The sequence below is a fragment of the Synchiropus splendidus genome, chromosome 19 (genome assembly GCF_027744825.2).
Source record: "Synchiropus splendidus isolate RoL2022-P1 chromosome 19, RoL_Sspl_1.0, whole genome shotgun sequence".
Lineage (NCBI taxonomy): Eukaryota > Metazoa > Chordata > Actinopteri > Syngnathiformes > Callionymidae > Synchiropus > Synchiropus splendidus.
In genome coordinates this window covers 12,189,021-12,209,729 of record NC_071352.1, presented here as the reverse complement: position 1 = coordinate 12,209,729, position 20,709 = coordinate 12,189,021, and the positions used below count along the sequence as shown (strand labels likewise).

The window sequence follows — 20,709 nt, the reverse complement described above, 5'->3', positions numbered from 1 at the left end:
CTTTTTAAGGGGACGTTCTGAAAACTGTGTGTGTTGCTATCAATAAATATGTTCTGATAAAAGTTCTGTGTATTCTCTTCCACAGCAAAGTAATATTCATTTAGGCTACACTTTTTTTGCAAAATATTCGGATGTTATCCACAGTTTTGGTCCTGGTTCAGCTTCGCTAACCACAAGTGCCTCCTTTCTTCCGACAACTTCTGGCATTGTTCTCCTTGATTTGTCATAACTTTTGGAAGTCGATAAAATTCCAAAGGTTTTTCACTATCGGAACGATTCGTACAATCCAAAACACGACCGTAATTCACTATCTTTTTAAGGAAACCCTGCAGAATCGCCTTCAGTACCGTTCTGTGCTGAGCAGTGAGTATCTCCAACATGGCGACTTCTGTGAAAACCCTCTATATAGAATAAAGGTAGCCACTAGTAACGTATGGAAAACAAAACAAAATGATGCTGTTGTAAACTGATCGTGCTTTATGTGTCTTGTATATTTGCACTACTTGATACTCAATAAAACTATTTTGAATTAAAATGAAGAAGTCCTTATCAATGTGATGTCATAGAGAGGCAGGCACTGGTACTAAGCGCCCTCTCTATTCCACGATACTTCAAGTAGTACTTTGGCTATCACTGGCTACGTGGTTGCACCGCCGAGTCATGACGGGCTGATGAGGATTCATGAAAAAGTGCCCTAAATTTCAGCGGTGACTAGATGAAGCTCCCATGAAGCTGTACATTAGCGACTGAGCTATGAAATTGAGGTCACTGTTTCATGAAGCCTCATGAAGCCTCATCACTAGTTAAGGTCAGACAAACTGTTTCAACTATTTCAAATTTCTCATTGATGTAAAAAGCGGGTGCATCTGGGTGACCCCAGCATCCAACTGTTCTTCACTCCCATTTTTTCATAGCGCTTTTATGTTACGTATCATATTTTAATGTGAAACTGGTTTCATTTAGACGCGTGAGTCAGTGGAGTATGCAGCAGGTGGCGCTTCCTTACGACTAATCCACCCACAAACAAGAGGCAAAGTCATTTTTAAATATGATAATTCCAGACAAGCGCTCTTCCGGCAGCATTTTAATATCGGATCCAAGCGGCGGCGAGCGAGCCCTGAGCTGGCTGAAGTCATGCTGTTGACATTTAGCATTTACTTTGGCAAGGTGATGCGAAGGTTTTGGGGGACTTGTTGAGAAGCGCTGCGCCCTGCTTTCCTCGTCATTGCAGCTGAGGTGAGCGGTGGGCCACCGGTTTTGGCTGAATTCCCCTTCCACAGACACACAGTCGCCCCACCGTCGCCCCACCGTCGGTTGGGACGGTGCCATTCCTCCGTCCCATAAGGGATGGGACACATTAGCGAACGCGCCGCCACAGCTGCTGTACCACTGGTGACCTCACGGATGACCCCACAAACACTTCCGGAGGTCTACCGGGGGAACCAGGGCCAAGGACATGATAAGCCTCCATCAGCAGTATCTATTCCAGGTCCCTGATCTCGGAGCTGGACCTGGTGTTGGTGCCAAATTGGACTTGGTGGTCATTTCTCCCACATTAACTCCACTAATGTGGGCTAAATAGAGACCTAAATGTTGGAGAGGACAGGAGAGAGTGATGCTGTGGATTCTTGTGGAGGTGCCATCACCGAGCTAACATGTCTGCCCCCATATCTTGGACACCAATTGGCTTCAATCGCTTCAGCCCCCCCCCCCCCTTCTTCTTCCATGCTCATTTTTCAGTTGCACACCTGGGTCTCCCTTGTCTAGTGTTGCCCCTCTTTCTTCACCCCTGCAGGCACCACTGGATCCACCAGCAACCCCTGGCAGCCGTCACACATTCAGACACAACTACCGCTTCAGTGCCACACGCACGCACGCACGTCTACATCTGTGTCCCGTGTCACATCAGACCCTTTAATCCGCCTCATTTTCAGCGCCGGCAAGTGGGTCAGCCGCGTCGAGTGTTTGGCTCACAGGAGTCAGAGCAAATCATAATTGGTTTTGTTTGTCGTTCCTCAGAATACATCGAAGCATAATTTGATCCAATTAGGTAAATAAATAAACAATATGCCGTCTGTTCGCCGGCCTTAATGCACTTATAATGCTCCCCCACCCCCCTCACACCCGACAGATATGCGGCTGAGGGAAAGGCTGGGTATATTTCAGAGGATGCTGTAACACTGTGTGACTAAGACCTGCCACAACAGCTAGTTTATCCTCATGGCATTTATATCATCATGGTTTACCATGAAAACAATGATACTCATCCATTATAAATGCATGTCTTCTTTAATATACGGAAAAACAAAGATTCATAAAAACATAAAATCAGCTTGAAATGAGATGAATGATACCACAATCCTTGGAGCCTTTCCCACATTAAAATTTTTTTAAAAAAATAGAAAATATTATGACATTTTTGTTTTGTCTTGTCTGACATTACTATTTCAAAATATCAGAAAAATCATTTTTGATCTAGAATATTTCAGTATATATAAACAAATAACATGGCTTTGTAGCACAGGTAGGTTTACTTCGCCTCCTCTCACTCAGAAAGGGGAAACCACAGGGCTCTGCATTTGCATCATGTTGAGTCAGTTGCAGTTACATATAAATAAAATGGAACTTACACAGAATGACTGTCTCCATGATGGCAGACTGAAAACAGATGTGGAATCATCTTTATTTGTCATATTTGGCACATACATCCACCAACTTGAAAACAGCTAAACGTATAAGTATATAATGGACAACATATGAATATAAATACATCTCTGAATTGATTTTTTTTAACTCACCATTTTCAAGAATACTTTATTAGTAGACTACAAATAATTATTGTTGTTATTATTATTATTATTGGTAGTACTAGCAGTAGTATTATTTGGTGTTTTGAGAAGCACGATGTATTTATCAACTCAAACAACATATATTTTCATAAATATTTGCAAGATAAAATCACCACACACAGTGTTGCACAGAGCTCAACCATTGAATTGTCTGTGAATTGAATTGTCTTCATATGGACCAGTATACTGCTCGTAGATTAATGCCACATGACCAACACAGAAAACTTTTCTGGTCAGGTATGTGACTTTGAGTGGACATAGTTAGTATTATTTGTGTTAAAATCACAGTTGGAGCCTCCTGAAAATGAAGCAGTTATAGCAACTGGCTTCACCAGACTGCTAAAAACTGGATGAAAAACACGTTTTTGACCTGCTCTATAAGTCACTCCCATCAGTTCCACCATTGATGGACCATTTTTTTTTTTTAATTGCCAAATATTCTCACTAAAAGTAGTGAATGATAATGTGGAATTTGAATGTACATACTTGCCCCAGTAAACCAAAGCATCAGTTAAACAGGAACTATATTCCAATGGGTTTTCCCTGTCCTCTCAGAGGTGGCTCAGGCTGTGACTGAGCTCCATCCTGTCTGCAGCAATGGTTTTCGCTCCATCTTATCCTGATAAAAATATCAACGCCCGTGTCCCGTTCGCAGTGCGTCTACATGAGAAGCCAGATGTGTGAACTGTCTGCAATGCTTATAGTTGTTCAATTGTAGGTCAGGAGATTATTTCTGTTGTTGTTCCTCCTCCTCTATTTTTATTTGCTCCCTCTATCTTCTGTTTTTCCTCCTTTTTCTGGCTCTGTGAGCGCTAGCACAGTGACAGATGGCGAGGAGGCCCTCCTCCCTCTCCTCCTCCTTCATCAGCACCACCACCACCTTCCCTCTCTCCCTCTCCCTTTCTACCTCTCTCACTCACTCTCTCTCTTCCACTCACATACACACTCACCCTCTGCGTCTCTCTCTCTCTCCCCCCCCCCCCCCCTTGGGAAGGCGAATCTCTCTGAATGCATGCGCATGTCAATCACCAAGACTCTCATGTGAAGGCTCTTGCCGGTGACGTGCCAGCCATATGGGCGCGGGCATCACAGCCTTAGCTGGTATGCAACCCTGTCCCCGGTATAGCTCACGGTTACCGATCGCACACGCACTCACTCGCTGACACACACACACGCACACACGCTCACTCTGCGCTTGCACACGGAGACGTGAGGACGCACAGCATCCCGTGGTTCGAGCGCGCGCACCGGGAGAGAAGCAGCATCCCTGCACCGACTCGGATCGTCGGTTCGCTCCTGAAGATGGTCTAGAACTCTTTTGTGTCCCTTCATCCTGCGTGAAGAGCGCGAAACAAGGTAGGTCGGAGGAACAATTAGTCCTTGGTGATGTTCAAAATGGAGGACGATTAATCGAATTAACATGTAAATGGAGTGATGCTGCTCTCAACGCACGTTTATTCAAAAATATATTATCAAAAACCTCAGTGATTATAATCGAAATATAGACTGAGACTTTTGAGAACTATTGATTTTATCTAATAATAAATAAAGAAATAAATAAAAAACTGATGTAAAAAAATATGTTTTCATATTTACACTGAACTTTAAACACCGAAAACGAAATGTTTATGAGCGAATGATGCAGAAGAGGCGTAGGTTTAATGATTCCCGGCAGTGCATGAAGTTTCCATTGTGCGTAACTGGAGATTTATTGACGATTTGGATCGACAGGGTGGAGACACCGCCGTTTAGTTTGACACGCACCGCGATTTATCTCTTAAATAAACGGCAGTTTAAGGAAGGGAGTTAAGCAAAACCGAGTCATGGGATTTTATATATTTAACGAGGGCTAAAGGGATACAAGCGACTTCCATTTGTAGGAGTGAAAGGTGCGCGGAAATGGCGCGCTGGTGCATACTGAATTATGTGTGAAATCTATTTCTTGTAGGCGACATGCTCTGGTCATTAAAGCGCGCTGTGGTGTTTTGCGTCTATAATTGAGGGAAACCCCTCCTGCGCCTGAGATTTAGAAAGTAGATCTTGCCCCTGGCACACCCCCGAGATAATTACCCACCCATCACTGCCCACCTTATACCATGGGGGTCTCTGCTGCCGCGCAGTTATCGGAATAGATGGGAGGAGAGGGTCGCGCGCGAGTCGTCTACCTGCTTTCCTCGAGAGGTGGGTTGACGTTTTGGATTATTCATCCATTTTCCAAAACATTTTGTCCTCTTAAGCCCAAATAATATTTATGGATCGGATGTTTTATACTATATATGTTTATACGCGTGAACCATTTTAGTTTTATAGGAGGTTTTAAATTAAATAAACCCCCCATGTGAGTGGATGAATAGTATTGGAATGCAGCCAGAATTGGAGATGGGCGTCAGGAGGAGTGAAAGTGTCCCCCCCCCCCACCATGGCCCCCTTGGGACCTATAATGTGGCCCCTGCCGCTGGGACCCGCTGCGAAAAGATGCGCACTGAGAGGCAGAAGTGAAATGGATGATCACGAAGACGCGCTTTAATAAGATGGATTATTTCAGATTATTTTCAGGTTTTATTTAAAGTTTTTTTTGCTTTTTTTTTTTCTTTCTCGTATACAGAGCCACGATGCTGACGAGGCTGTTCAACGACCCTTCGCTGCTTCCGGACGTGCAGAAGTACGCGGCCTGGGCGGACGACAGCGACGGAGACGACTCCAAACTCAAGGACGACGACCAGGACGCGCAGGACGACATGGAGGCCTCGGACATGAGAGGAGACAGCCGGACTCAGTCCGAGCACGCCGGGGAAGACGACGACGACGATGACGTGGACGAGGAGGATGACGGCGAGGACCAAGACGGGGGCAGGCCCAAGAAAAGGGGTCCTAAAAAGCGCAAAATGACGCAGGCCCGGATCGAGCGCTCCAAGATGCGCAGGATAAAGGCCAACGCCCGGGAGCGGACCCGCATGCACGACCTCAACTCTGCGCTCGACAATCTCCGCAAGGTCGTTCCGTGCTACTCTAAAACGCAAAAACTATCCAAAATCGAGACGCTGCGTTTGGCTAAGAACTACATCTGGGCGCTGTCGGAGATCCTGCGCTCCGGGAAAAGGCCAGACCTGGTGTCGTACGTCCAGACCTTGTGCAAAGGTCTCTCCCAGCCAACTACCAACCTGGTGGCGGGATGCCTGCAGCTCAACTCCAGAAACTTCCTGACAGAGCAGCAGTGTCAGGATGGAAATCGATATGGTTCCGGATCCTTCTCCGTGCACTCGTACCCGTACCAGTGCGCGCGCCTGTCCAGTCCTCACTGCCGCCAGGGAACGAACTCTCACCCGCTGAGCGCGCACGGTTTTTGCTCGGCCTACGACTCTCTCTACGGAGGAAGCGGGTCCCCGGAGTATAACAGCCCGGAGTACGAGGGGCCCATGAGCCCACCCCTCTGCATCAATGGCAATTTTTCCCTCAAGCATCAAGGCTCCGCCTCGCCAGAACCGGAGAAGGGCTACCACTACTCTATGCATTACTCCAGCCTGCCCGGCTCCAGACCCAGCGGGGCCCACAACCTAGTGTTTGGCTCCTCAGGGGCCCGCGGCGGAGCACACTCGGAAAACATCCTGCCTTATCACGACATGCACTTACATCACGAGCGCGCGCCCGTTTACGACGAACTCAATGCGTTTTTCCACAACTAAAGCGCGAGCCAGCAATGGTGGAAGATAGATGTTTGTCAACTGTGTTTCATTTATTTTCTCTTATTTATTGATCGGGGGAAGGTGCCGCCTGCCCCCCTCCGGAGAGGGAGATTTTCAAGTGGTTCATGTTCTGTGGTTGTTTGTATTTTGCTGCCTAAAATGAAACGTATCCACAGTCATTTCTCTCCCTACCGTCCCCCCTAATATCAGACAGGAATCACTGAGGAAGGAAATTGAAATCGCATTTTTGGACAAAAGGGAATTCAATGTGGGAGAATCTGTTCTCCAGTGTGTTAAGTCAATCGTGTCGCATCTATGCAAAACCAGAGAAGACCACAGAGCGAGGCAACAAGTCACACACACAGACGCAGCATCACGCTCACCATCACAGACCGTTAGACAAACACAGACGCTTGGCAATCCATCCCCTGCTAGTCAGACTGTCCATTGAACAACAACACAAACGGAAACAGACAAATAAGTCACTTTACACGTCTATTTAACATCGCATTTGCCACCGTTGTTACATCGTGATTTTTGTTATTGTCCATTCGGATTTTTTTTCTAAACACCAAGGTGGCAAAGTACTTAGCTAAAACAGAATACTGCTTATTTGTTGCTGTTTCACATTCCTAAAATTGAGAATGTTTCATCAGTGTGACAATAAAGTTCAGCACAGTCACATCTTATTTATTTATTTCAATCATAAAAACGGATTGAAGAAGACTAGAAATTATTTGGTTGGCTTCAACAATAAAAATTTCATGTTCCAGACATATGTAAGTTAATGGATGATTTCATTATTATTATTATTATTATTATTATTATTATTATTATTATTATTATTATTGCACGGATTTGTTGTGTTTTATTTCTGTAACTGCTGTAATAGTGGAAAACAAAGAGGGGATCCCATGAAGCAAATTTCCTTTTTCATAAAACAGTATCTTTGTATTCAACCAGTTGTGTGGTCAAATCTAACTGACAATAAATACAATTACATCTGCCTTGCATTTCCAAATGTGTGTTCTTGTTCTTGAAGCGTCATGAAGTGGAGAGGGAGAGGACGTTTGCGCTGGAGAGTGGAGTGATGCTGGCCAGGCCTCGCAGCGACGTGGGCCTCATGAATCCACGCACGAGTCACGGAAGACTGCTGGCATCTTTCCTGCTCTGCGCGGGCTCTGCCAAAGTGCCACTTTGCATGGCTCCGTTTTTTTTTTTTTTTTTTTTTTTTACAAATGCAAGGAATGATTTCTTCGGCAGACAGAGGTTGTGAAATGTAGTAGTGGAAGGTGAAGCGATTACGACAACCTCATGAACAAACATGCGAGGAACTGAGGCCAAGAGACGCGTTCACGTTCGCAAAAGAGAGCCACGAAGGTCAGAGAGCATCAACTGGACAACAAGTCAGATCAGAAATATTTCATATTCATATTCATATCAATGTCCTCATCCAAAGATGACGTCATCAGCAGCAGATTGATACACTGATATGGTTTTCTATATTTCTAACTACTGCTGTCCGCGTATCAAAACAAAAATAAACACACACTTGTGGATCCTATTGTTATTTGTTTGCTTTATGTCGAAGGACTCTCTGCAAAGATTCAACCCGATTAAGACGTCACTGTAAGGTTAAACGGGATGAAGTGTGGCGCTCCTTCGTCCACTTAAAAGGTGATCTGACAGTCACCAACACACGTCCGTTGTCACCTTTTGGAGCGATGCCCCGGGACCCATATGGTCCCCTCCATTACTGCCATCAGCGTAGTATATTTATATTAAATCCGTAAAAGGGAGAAAGGAATCGGTGTGAATACATGCAGGAAAAGATGTCTTCATGATCCAGATTTGAAATTTTGTACAGATGTTTTTTTTAGAATCCAGTGTGTTCACACAAAAAAAGATTTAGCATTTAGACTTTAAGAATGAAGAATTTAACTAATATTTAATGATATAATTCTATGGACGGCATGTGTGCGCCAGAGGTGCGCTGCCAAACTTTTTTATTTTTTAAATAAAACGTGTAAATTTGGTTTCATTTGATACTTCTTATTGTCTTCCCACCATATCAGGACGAACGCCATATACGCGCCAACTTTGACCGGAAAGTGTGCGAACTTTGTCACGTGACAGTGAGTAAACAAAGTACCTGAACTTCAAATTTCAGGGACTTTATATATTATTTTAAACTTTTTGGACGCATACATTTTTGAATGAAGTCTGTGCAAGTATGTGTACGGCAACCTTATGCGCTTATGGATGAGCTCAGGTTTTGCAACAATGATGATAAAACAGACTCTCCCAGGTCTCTTATGGACACTCATAAGAATTTAAAAATAAGCAAAAATTCATACCTTACCAAAACCGAGCTCATTATAGAAATATATTGTGCCAATGGTTGACATTTAACTGCAAATTATTTAAGTAATTCTTGAACAAAATTACATAAAAGATATACTCCCTTGACTATTTTGAATTTAAAAATAGTTTCGTGAATGCATTTGTTTTTTCTTTAGTTTAGTCTTTAGCAAACAAGGAAACCTTTACAGGTAGAGTTTCCTTGATACCCCGTCTGGAGCCCCCAAATCTCAGCTTCAGCGGGCCGAAAAAGAAGTGTTTTTTTTTTTTTTTTTTTTTTTTTTACAGACTGGCGAAGAATATCAGTGCCAAGTCTCCTAATGTTCCCCAGCAGCGGCACCAGGAGCTCCACTGAGGGCAACCCAATGTCTGTGTGTGTGCGTGTGCGCGCGCGCGAGTGTGCCAGCGTGCCAGTTCAGAGGGCCAAAGTGGCGCTTCTGGGAGGAGTCCATGTTTCTTTCCTAATTTTTGCAGCATCTGTTCATTATCCAGGACGTTTAAAAACGAGAGCGCTCATCCCGTCTCACCCCTCTTCACACTCTTTCACACACTTTCACCGCACAATCTTCTGAACCCAATTGTGTGTATATGTGGGTCACACTATTGCTGTCCCAGGCGAATCTATATTTAATTCATCATGATTCATAATTCAAAATAATTCCACAGTGTCATGAATAAAGTTTGATTTTCAAACTCATCATTTATGTAGGCACTTATTTTTTTCCAAAAAAATATTTTTTGCCATTTTTTTTTCCTAATGAATGACTTACTTATCTAGTTAAAAGAGCGAGAAAAAAAAAAAAAAAAAAACTTGCTGTGACACTGTGTGTTCCACTGCGGGTGAAAAGTGAGTGAATGAATCTCGCTGTTTAAATTATCATGTTCATGCCCACTCCTTTTCTCACTCAACTTGGTAGGAGAGAAAAAGATTCACGAGTGTTTGTCCGACATAACAGTCAATAGTGCGATTATCAAAATGTCACAAGTCCCACAGTGTGAATTCTAATTAGCTCCCTTCATCCGCTTCATTTGAATAAAACGTATATATTTAACTAAATGCGCCGGTATGCGTACATTATTATGAAATATGTGTGCGATTCGACACGTTTAGGATTCAGTGAAGAGCTGAGAGGAAATGTGGCCAGGACAGATTATTCTGGAAGAGGATATATATAACAGCATTTGAGAAAAAGATTGACAAAAGCATGTCAGAAATTATTGTTAATGCGTTATAATGCACTCTTCTTTATTACACATTTTATTTTAATAATGATAATGTCATTTATTTTGGTCACTCAATGGTCCTTTTCCCCGTATTTTTTAACATGGCTCCATAACGTCGTTTTTTCTATCATTGTTTTGCTGCTATTATTGTCCCAAACATATTCATTAATAGATGCATGACATTAAAATATACATGTATGATGTGTATTATTTCTTTAAGCTTGCGATTAGTCCCCCTGAATTATCATTTTCAGGTCAGAATTGCTAAAATAATATTGCTTTTATCCAGACCTTACAATTGGATTCAGATAATAGTGTTCAGCCCTTATACATCGCAGTTTACGCCTTCAATTATTTTATTTATTTTGGCGTGTCTGCCGTATAGTTGAATCTTTGAAGCGAAAAGTGAATTCCTTGGTCGAGTTTTTAGACTGATAAGGTCCATATCTCATGTTAAACACCACATGTTCAGTCTGGCAGCAGCCGAGGCTCATTTAGTAAAAAGCGTCCCAGGTGAACCAGCTGGACTTTTAACAAAAATGACTCGGTCCGCTTCATTTTTTTAAATTTTTTTTTAATCCATTAACGGAAGAGAGATGAATGATGGAGCAACTTTGTGGAACTTCTAATCCGGACAGAGCGCTCGTGGATGACCCCACGCTCCGAGGGAATTCCACAACATCTGTTTGTTATCACACAATGCAGCAGGGTATTGGGGCAGAAGAGGAGCGGGACTCTAAAGCGGTCCAGCGCTGGGGGTCCCGCCACGGGGCCCCAGGAGGAGGCGGCGGGGCAGGGGGAGCCGCAGCGCCGGGTGAGGGCGAGGTAGGACTTTGTCTGGCGGGTGTCCAGGTAGGCAGCCAGATGTTGAGAATAACAGACTTCAGCGCGATGGTCGATCTGACCCGCCCCCGCCCTCCTCTTCAGATACAGCGGCACGCTTCAGCGGAGGGTCCCGGCGAGGTCGACGCTGGCCCCTGATCAGGAGGTTAAGTAGGAGCGTGGAGGTGCACGCAGAGGTGCGCGGGGAGAGCAGAAGCGGGGGGTCTCGGGGTCGTTACTGGTCTGCACAGATGGCACGCGGTCGTGCGCGCGGGCGTGCGCGCGTTATGATAGGGCTGGATGATGCCCTGGTCACATGGGCAGCAGTAATTGGACTCCATATTGACCAGTTTGCAGCGCTGGGGGGCGGGCGGTCTCCCAGCTGGACCTGTCAGATGGCATCGCATCCACCTCACTGATCACTCCCCCCCCCTCACCCTCACCGTCACCCCCACCCCGACGACCTTCGCACCTCTCCTTTCATCTCCTGCCTCCCGTCCTCCTCAGACCTGCGTCCATCATCTCTGGCGCGCACCTCACGTCAGGAGTTCCCCGTGACGCACCGGACTTGCCTCAACCTGACGCAAGTTTGACTCTCCGACCCGCCGCAGTCAACAGTGGAAAAAGTTGGTCTGCAGAGCTCATCGCTTCCCCCCGAATCCAGATATTCGTTTCCCTTCAACATCATTGTTTGTGATGTCATTATGATGTAGTTATTATATTCAATCCTTATTACACTCCGTGATCATTGTCAGAACTATAATCATATCACCACCCTCTCACATATATCTGTTGTCAATTATGCAAATAGCCATATTAAAATAGATTACGTTCTTATGAATAGAAAATAACTGCAGTGATTGTTCAGTTGTATTTATGACCCAAATATTTTCTATGCATTAATAAATTGGTAGACTTCTATTTTCATTTAAATGGCCCTATAGATTCAGCGCATAACATAAATCCTTAGTATTATTTGTCTTAAAAAAGAAAAACTTAGAATAAAAAACATGATTATATGTAGTCTTTTAGAATTTGTATTTTATTTTATAGAATTTTAAGAAATATATTTGTCATAGACTTTAACTTGTCAATACAACTTTCACTCTCGGCTAAACTGCGATCATCCTTTGAGGTAAGACACTATTAATATAGAGTATTAATGTCCATTGTTTTCCTTTCTGATGGAGCGCAACACAATTCAGGTTTTAAAAATGGCCACAATCTTTATATTTGTCTTTATACGCAGACTCGGTCATGAGTCGTGAAACAAAGAACACTGACCGAGTGAAAAAACCCACTGCGGTCACTGAGTTGTGAGTGTGTGGGTGACATTTCTGTAGTGTCACAGTTATGTTGTGTGTTTTCCTGACTGTGAGGAGTTCGCCTGGTGGAAAGGGTTTCATCCCAGACTTGGCAGTGGAAAGTCTCTGGGCACACTGAGAACAATCGTCTCTCCTTCAGTCCTGTCAGCCAGCAAACACACGGAGCTGGCACATTTTCCTGGGAAGGGAGGGGGTGGGTGGGGGGGAGCGGGATAGTTGGGACACTTATCAGCACATGTGGTCATCTTCTTCAGAGAGTGAGGATGAGGGGATCTGAGGGTTCTCTGCAGAGTGGACTCCAGGAAGATCACTTTGAAGTGACCGCGGACTTGTCGGACAGCAAGTGAAAAAAGGGGATAAAGAGACTGGCAGGGACTCACACATGCCCCGGCTCTCACGTGGGAGCGTCTGTAGGTTCAATATACGCTCATGTGGACAAGTGTTTTGATCCTCACTGAACACAGGAGTGTGTGTGCATGCATGCATGTGCATCTTCATGCATGAGCAAGAATGATGAGGAGGCGGGTGAAGTGTGTTTGTGTGTGGATGAGTGTGTGCGTTCAAATTCGGTGACATCTGTTCATTACAACGAGAGTGTGTTTATTTTTATACAGCCACAAGCAGAGAGCTCGACTGGCACCGCTGGTTAATGTACCAGCCCGCTTTTCCACGGCAGAGGCGGATGAAATATTAACCAGCAGACGGAGAAAATGAGCAGAGGAGTGAGGACAAAAGGAGCGAAAGAGGGCGAATGATAAGATAATATGTGACAAAAAAAAGCCAACCCGCTCAGATCAGATTAGAGAGCCAGACAGAGAATGCTGCACTTTATGTGTTGCAGGGAGAGACAACAAGGCCAAGGAAACACTTGCACGAGTCGGGCCGCATCTTTTCCAGGCAAACCAGGTCAAGACATCCAGAAACAAAGACTGGCTTGAGAGGAAAATACATGTTTCTCCATGTCTCAGGCGTATTTTTTTAAGAAATTGAGGAGTAGAGGCCACTTCAGAATCATTGAGCATTGATTCCTCTTAGTAGGTGGCCCCGACCATAGGTCCTCCGAGAAGCCCCAGTGAGTGACTCCACAGAAAGTTGGAGATGAGTGAACAGCCTCAAAAGCTGAAGTTGTTTTTCTTTGTAATTGGATGAGAGCGACTGACCCAACTGTCAGTGTCAGCTGAGTCGAGTCATGGCAGCAGAGGGAGAGTGAACACAAAGAGAGAGGTGTCTATGAGGAGATGTTGCTGTTTGATTCAAGAAACTACGGTCGGAAGTCCACGAGCACAGAGGTGTTGCAGTTTGACCAGCGAGGTATGTGGCGTCTTTGTGTCACGAAGTCCTGTATTTGTTTTTTTATTTACTCAGTTTAATGTAATTCATTTTATTGTGTTGTTCCTCTGTAAATCTCAAGTTATTTTGCTGCTACATGTCTTTTCCGTTTATTTTTCAAACTATATTTTACAGTTTCCTGCTATTTTGTCTTGACGTATAGTACATTTTATTGCTTAATATTTCACTTTGAATTTTGCAGGGATGCCATTGTATTGTTGAAATGTACCTCAATTTATTCTCACAGTAAATCATTTCTCCTCATTCTCCTTCCTTTTAAAATTAAAAAACCATCACATTTAATCCCATTTTTTCTCCCTCATTCTCTTCAATTCAGGCATTCAAGAAAAGACTTCTATATTATATAATATTATGCTTTTTAAGGCACTGTCTTCTGACTTTATTTGGCTGTAGGGAAAAGTGGAGATGGAGAAAACCCCCGGAAATCGAAAGCCAAAAACAGGTACGAGGTAGAGACTGAAATTAACACAGTAGTTTTGGCTTTTCTAAGGGGGGATGAACCTATCTGTATATCATGCAAACCACACCACCACCACAATTTTCCCATTAGAAAATAAAGGACAATGACCTGACAATGACTTGAGGGGAACTTCCTGACCGTCCCGGCCGCTGCGTCCTCCTGCACGGCCACATACACCAGGCCTTTGCATCAACAAGCTCAGCACAGCCCCCCCCCCTCGACACAACCCCACCACTGCCCGGGCCCCACTCACACTCTCCCCTGGGACGTCCTGCTCTGGAATGCCACTCATGGGGAAGAATCTCGCTGCAGGCACTCAATATGTCACATGTGTGTCGGCGAGCAGACACTCAGGGACAGGAGAGTGCAGCGTGACAGGTACAGCGGAGTGACGACAGGTTGTGCGTTGAGCGACAGATTTCCAGATTAAGGGTTTAAAGGGCTCAGATTAACAGGCTCAGGAGGCAGTGGCCGGCTTTGAGAGGGGAATTAGTCTGGCATTAACGGCTCCTCTGCACCGGCACATGAGCCATTCATGAGCATGTGGCTGCTCCTTCGGCACCAGGTCTTCCTGCCATCATGGCCAAGTCAGTGAGAACATGTTGGTAATCCAAAGAATAATGGATCTGGAACACACTTGACCTTCAGTCCCACATCACTAAACCACTTCAGGGTCACTGGATCTCTTTGAGTGAGAGGCAGAAGGGAAGCCAATCCCTGTCGCACATTCTGAAGCTGCTAGAGCAAGTGGTAGAGTTAAAATTTCTTCCTGCTAAATCACATATTTGGACGATGGCAATCCAAAATGTTCACCTCACTAAACAGATTTTCCAAGTTTTATTTTGTCAGGTAAGCCTTGAGTTGCCTTTGATGTAGCACACCGCTTTTATTTACATGAAATAAAAATGCAGCACATAATATTTCAACATATTTTTTCACTGGGTTAATGGAGTAAACCTATTAATTCCTCACATAGAAGCATGACAGATTGAATTATTAGACTCAACATTACGTTTATACCTAACAGAACATTGTATTGACTGCAAACCTTAACAAGTTTTTTTTATATATTGGCAACATATTGAAATATCTCCTTCCAAAAACAAATCCTGATGTGAAAAAAAATCCAAAAATGGCTTCTGCAAATGTCATGTGTCTTAAAAACAAACACAAGAGCGTTCAAAATGAACAGAGAAAAGCATCAATACATTAGTTTCAGTAAACTTTAAATGAGAGGTGATTTCAAGAGCCAAATAACATCAACCATTGTTTTGTTCCAAGCGTTCAAATTCAGCTCCTCACGGTGGGAGCCGAGCAGGAAATTCATTAAGGCGCTCCATAACTCTTCTGCAAACTTCTCCATGTTTCCCGAGCATGTTTGCGCGCCAGCAGAGACGTCAAGACGTGGATTGACACACCATCTCCCCTCCAAAGCCTTCCTCTTCAGCCCCGCCAGATTAAGGGATTACCAGACGAGGCGAGCGCTAAATCTGGCTAATTCTCACCCAGGCACACAGAGCTAAAGCTAGCAGAGCCCCGCCGAGCCTCCTCTCTCCGCAGAGCAGCTGTGAGGAGGAGGAGGGAGCGACGGAGCGACTTCCCTCGGAGGAGGAAACCGGCATCACTCATCTGCCACTCTCTCGGCGGCTCTGATGACATTTCATCAATTAGCGCTAATAGCTTGCCAACTTTGCGTTCATCTCGAACTTTCTTCTTCTAGCTTTCAAGATGAGCTTCAAACGTTTGAGTTCTGAGGAACATCAGCCGACCATGACCTGCATGATATATGGGATCGAGATCTCTGGAGGCTGATGCTAGACTGAAGATATATTTAGAATATTCCGTGGTACTTTTAATACACCTCTTTGATGGCTACGTCATGCAACTTGAACTTAGTTTGAGAAGTTGAGCTCCAGTATGGGAGGAGAAATACTGAGCCTCTCACTGAGGTGGATGTTCTAATGCTGCCAGCAAGTTTAAAGAATGAGGGACGATGGTAGTCATTTTTGTTTGGCTGCTTTGCCTGTTATTTTGTCCTGAAAGTTTGACTCCAACGGGTTTTGAAACTGACTACAAATGTCCAACGTAAACAAAATGCCACCAGGACATTGGTGAGGAGGCACCAACACTTGCCTGTAAAAGACAGAGTACGTCTCACTGTTTTCCCAAACACATTATATAGTTATATTGTATTCGGTATATAGTGTAGTTTTGTTCTGCTGACGCTTCTTAAGAGAGTTTTACATTACATTTACATTAGAGTTCAGTGTTGCCGTCCGTCTCTGATCTGTTGAGACACTTCATCCTCTCACAATAGTCGTTGTTTCCACAACAACGTGGTTCAAATATAAACAAGTCATGAACATGCTCTTTTTGCTCAAAAACCACTGACAAATGCCCCTTCATTCAATGATATTGCATTACTTCCACCACTTCAGTGCACAGTGCACCGGTGTTTGGTATCTAACAGTGACGTCACAAGATGGTGGATGGTGTTTGACTCACGTATGAGAATCCGAATCACAGTGTATTTTATGTTGGTATATGGAAACAAAATTCTACTGAACTGTTTGTGTATTCGGAATGGATACCCAGTACTACTTCTTTCTAAATATGTATTGGTTGATGCAGAGTTGAGTTGTGAAGCCTGTCACTTTGGCTCATGGACAATGTTGGCGAATGAATAAATTAAAGAGCATGTTTTCATCCCCATTCTTTCATCTTACGCCGAATGAATCCATGAAAAACATGAAAGTGAGGGTGGATGACTGGCTGACATATATTAACATCAGTCACAATTATTTTTTTTTCTTCATTATGTGATGTTTTTTCCCTCTAAAAAAGAGTTATTAACCAATTACAATATACTGTGGTACCTACAACATTGCAATATACCATATATATTGCGTCCTACCCTTCGGGATACTCTGTCGGGATACATATCACATCGCTACCTTCCCGCACAGCCCTGATAATCTGATCATCATACTACAACATCACTCGCATGGAGCTCGACAAGCTTCCATGTCACAAATAGACATACAGATAAGTAAAACTGCCTGCCAACAGCTCTTAAATAACCAAGAAGTATCGCCGCGATTTCGCGTCTCAACATCCCCTGCTGGTCTCACACCCTCACGCTGCTGTCCAGGGTGCTGAATGTTGTGACGTACCAGGCTGAATCTCAAGTCAGCTCCTAGCATGTCTCTTGAAACTGGTTGGTACATTCTACAGACCAGTAAGCTCCTGCTGTACTTTAACGTTCTGTCAACATGTTAAACAGTCCCTCCAGGATTTCATAGACTTCATTTGTTGTTGTTACAGCCAGTAATGTCTTGGTCAGCCATCTTTGTTTACATCCGCCCCGCATAGTGATCAGGTAACAGCGTGCTGCACTGCTATTGTGAGTTCTGCTTTTTAGTTTTGTCTGTTATACCATGTATTTCATATGCTGTACATTTAAAATACAATTTGAATAAGTCGATTCAGAATTGTTAGCTGCAATATAAAGAGCCTTTGGCCTTGCACATGACTTCATTTCAAGCTAAAGTGATTGGCTGAATGGACGGGAAAGTCGTGGCTATTGGACAAAAGTGTGGTGCCTCACAGAACTCGACAGGATTGGTTGAAATTGTGTTAAAATTTGAGATTGCAACGTGGCCATCTCCTGGAGGGAGTGGTTAGGGGTGAAGTGTAGGGAGAAAGAGAGGAGCGCACTCGCGCACAGATATGATCTACCGGTACATTTGGTACCAAAACTATCAAATTATGGGTGATATGTCCGATGAAAACAGCCATTCATGGACTGACAACAGGAGAAAAAATCTAAAATATGAAAACAGTCTTCCTCTCAGTAAAGTACCAAACACTTGCAAACCTTCCATCACACGAACACAAGGGATCCTGTGGGTTTCAAAGGTAGATTGGAGGTGAAACACCGGTCAAGTTCGCACGACGAATATATACAGTGAAATTCATCATTCCATTTTGTTTGTATTCCCATTCAGGCTTGAACCTGTCCCAGCAACATAGGGCAAGAGGCAGTGACATCGTGGAAAAGTCCCCACTGTCCCCACTGAAGGTCATCTAATCGAATCTAAAGGTCAGTCATAGGTAAATAGACAACCATGTAGAATGAATTTAGAGAGCTGGACCTTGTGAAAAGACCATTGTAGCACAGGGAAATCAGAAAGGTGTGGCCCAAACAGTCGCCTTAAACCGGATGCAAACTGGGGACCGTCTTGCTATTTGTAATAAGGGAATTTTGAGCAACACGAAGGGGGTGCCAGATGATGCAATGTATTCACTAGGAACCTCATAAAGGATCCAGTAAGCCTGAATGATAAAAAAAAGTTTGCTGTTGACGGGTAGCAGTTGATGTCATTTTTGTGGATTTAAATGACTTGTCAGAGATCCAGGGCGTCAGTGCCAGCACTTGACACAAACAATAGTTGCCTCCTCAGCGCGACAGAGGCAGACACTGAAGACGAGGAGACAGATTTCCCCACTGGCCAGCAAACACAAACATATTTATCCAGAGTGTTGCTGCACGTGGGACCCCGAAACCAAGCAAGCCATAGATCTCAGTGCTCTGAATGAGGGCGAAAAGAAAGAAGAGGTGAGGTATGAAGACTGACTGAGTCGTCTGGATGGGCGCGTGCTCTCCAGCGGGCAGAGGACAATGCAGAGCTGGCAGAGTCAGAGCCCCGTGCCAGAGGGAATAGAGTGCCACATGGTGCCCCTTCTGAGCGGGGCCAGCCTGGAGGGGGATGTGGGCCTTAATGTGTGTCTGCGCGTGTGAGGGGGAGGAGAGTTTTTGTGAGTTCACATGTCTCTGCGCATGCATGGCCATACCTGAAGTTGCGAGTAGATTACAGTTTGGGGTGTAATATATGTAGATTCATGTGTGTGTCAGAGTGTAAAACCGTGTTTGGGGGGGGGGTGGAGGGAGGTGGAGTTCAGGGTGTGTGTGTTTGGGAAGAGGTGAGGGGGTGTGGGGGGAGTCCCAGTTCCCCTTTGCATCTTAAATTCCTCAACATCTGTTCAACCTTCTCTGTGGTTGCGGCTTGTAATGTCTGTGTGTGTGTTTGCGCGTGTGCACGCTCGGCTGAAGGTGCTGCCTGCTCCCGCACCTTAATTAGAAAGAGACAGAAACTCATTTTCGACAATACAAGTAGGTAATGTCGGGCACTCGCCGCGAATACAAAAAGAAGGTAGTCTCACTGACAAAAGCTGCCGTGTCTCCTCTGCTCGCGGAACCGTGACCCAAATTACAGCGGGTGTCACGTGGCGTGGCGCAGGTTATTGCTGTCATGACACCCCAAAAAGCTCCTTTACATAAAACCAGAGAGCAGGATTTGTCCTCATTTGTGTCAACCTGTGTTTGTGTCCTCGCCGGATTAGCCACCAGTTCACGCCCGCACTTGCAGAGTGGAGGTCGGGAAGAGATGTGGGTTAGCAATAGCACGCGTGAATGTGGAATGACAAAGATCTGTGAGATGAAATATTAAAGTGCTGTGCGCCCGCCGTCTCCTGAGTGGGAGTTCCTGAATGTTTTCTCTGATCCACTTCACTTTTTCTCTCTTGTTTATTTGTCAGGCATTTTCAAACCAGCGCTGCTTAGGTTCAGTTTAATTTCCGGAAAAATAAAAGCTAGCACTTGTTGATCATAAGTGAGTTCACTTATGCGAGCTTTAGAAACAGAAATATAATTGAATGTGAAGTACATTTTTATCATGGTTAAATAACAAAATAAACAAAATTAACAAAGAAAATTAAAACTATACTCTATCTGTGAATGTTTCCTCCAGTTTTTCCTGAATAATAATGTTATATTTTATTTCCACCTGTAAAAAAAATCTATTCAATCTACTCAATCCACGTGTGTGTGTCTGGTTACTTTTATAGCTCCACTTGGAGGGGAGAAATTCTTGTTACCACACCTACTTGTGGGTATCGAGTGCATTTGTGGAGACATTTTGCTGGTCCCCACAAGGTCAAGCCTCATATTTGGAGGATTAAAACTTCAAAATAATTGAATTTAAGTTTGGTTCAGAGTCCTGGTGCTTAGGTTTCGAGGGAGAGGATGGGGAAAGCATTCTGGCAAAGAAAGGTCCCCTGAAGCGTTTTTTTTTTTTGAAAATGTGAACAAAATGCTGCCAAAATGTCTTCTCTATGCTCCAAGAATGATAGAGATAAATATTTTCTTAAACTGTATGAAGAAGTTTGGTGGTTTCCATTTTAAAAGGTTAAACAACAGCAGTAGTTACTAGAACCTTATGCTGGATTGTTCGCAACAATGTCCTGTGCCGGATGTTTTCGCACGATCCTTGTTCATCCTCAGAAAATGATATGTTTGTAAGTTTGTGATGAATGAAAAATGTCTTCTGTTAGATAGAGGAGCATATACTATCATAAATAAACAACTTATTTGTGTGCCTATTAGCAGCATATTACCTAGTAATTAATGATAATAAAGTAAGTAATTCCTTTAAAAATGTTGTGTTCCCAATGTATTGTCTTGTATCGTTTGCTTTCTTGAATCCATAAAGCCGCTCTGAGGTTCTTTTCCGTTTTCCAGCGCATAAAAGCGTAGAGACAATGTAACACCATAAGACAATAATCGAACATTTTAG

The 20,709-nt window shown here is 44.0% G+C and overlaps 1 protein-coding gene across 1 annotated transcript; it reads left to right on the top strand.

Annotated features, from left to right (window-relative positions):
- Positions 1-3,970: 3,970 nt before the first annotated feature.
- LOC128751126 (neurogenic differentiation factor 2-like) lies at positions 3,971-7,553 on the top strand. Its single transcript, XM_053851955.1, has 2 exons — positions 3,971-4,205; positions 5,455-7,553. The coding sequence occupies exon 2, from the start codon at positions 5,462-5,464 to the stop codon at positions 6,530-6,532; it is 1,071 nt and encodes a 356-aa protein (XP_053707930.1). The 5' UTR covers positions 3,971-4,205; positions 5,455-5,461; the 3' UTR covers positions 6,533-7,553.
- The last annotated feature ends 13,156 nt before the right edge of the window (positions 7,554-20,709 follow it).

What these genes read in the sequence shown, in the direction of transcription:
- LOC128751126 (XM_053851955.1), top strand. Translation starts at nt 5,462, where the DNA reads ATGCTGACGAGGCTGTTCAACGACCCTTCGCTGCTTCCGGACGTGCAG.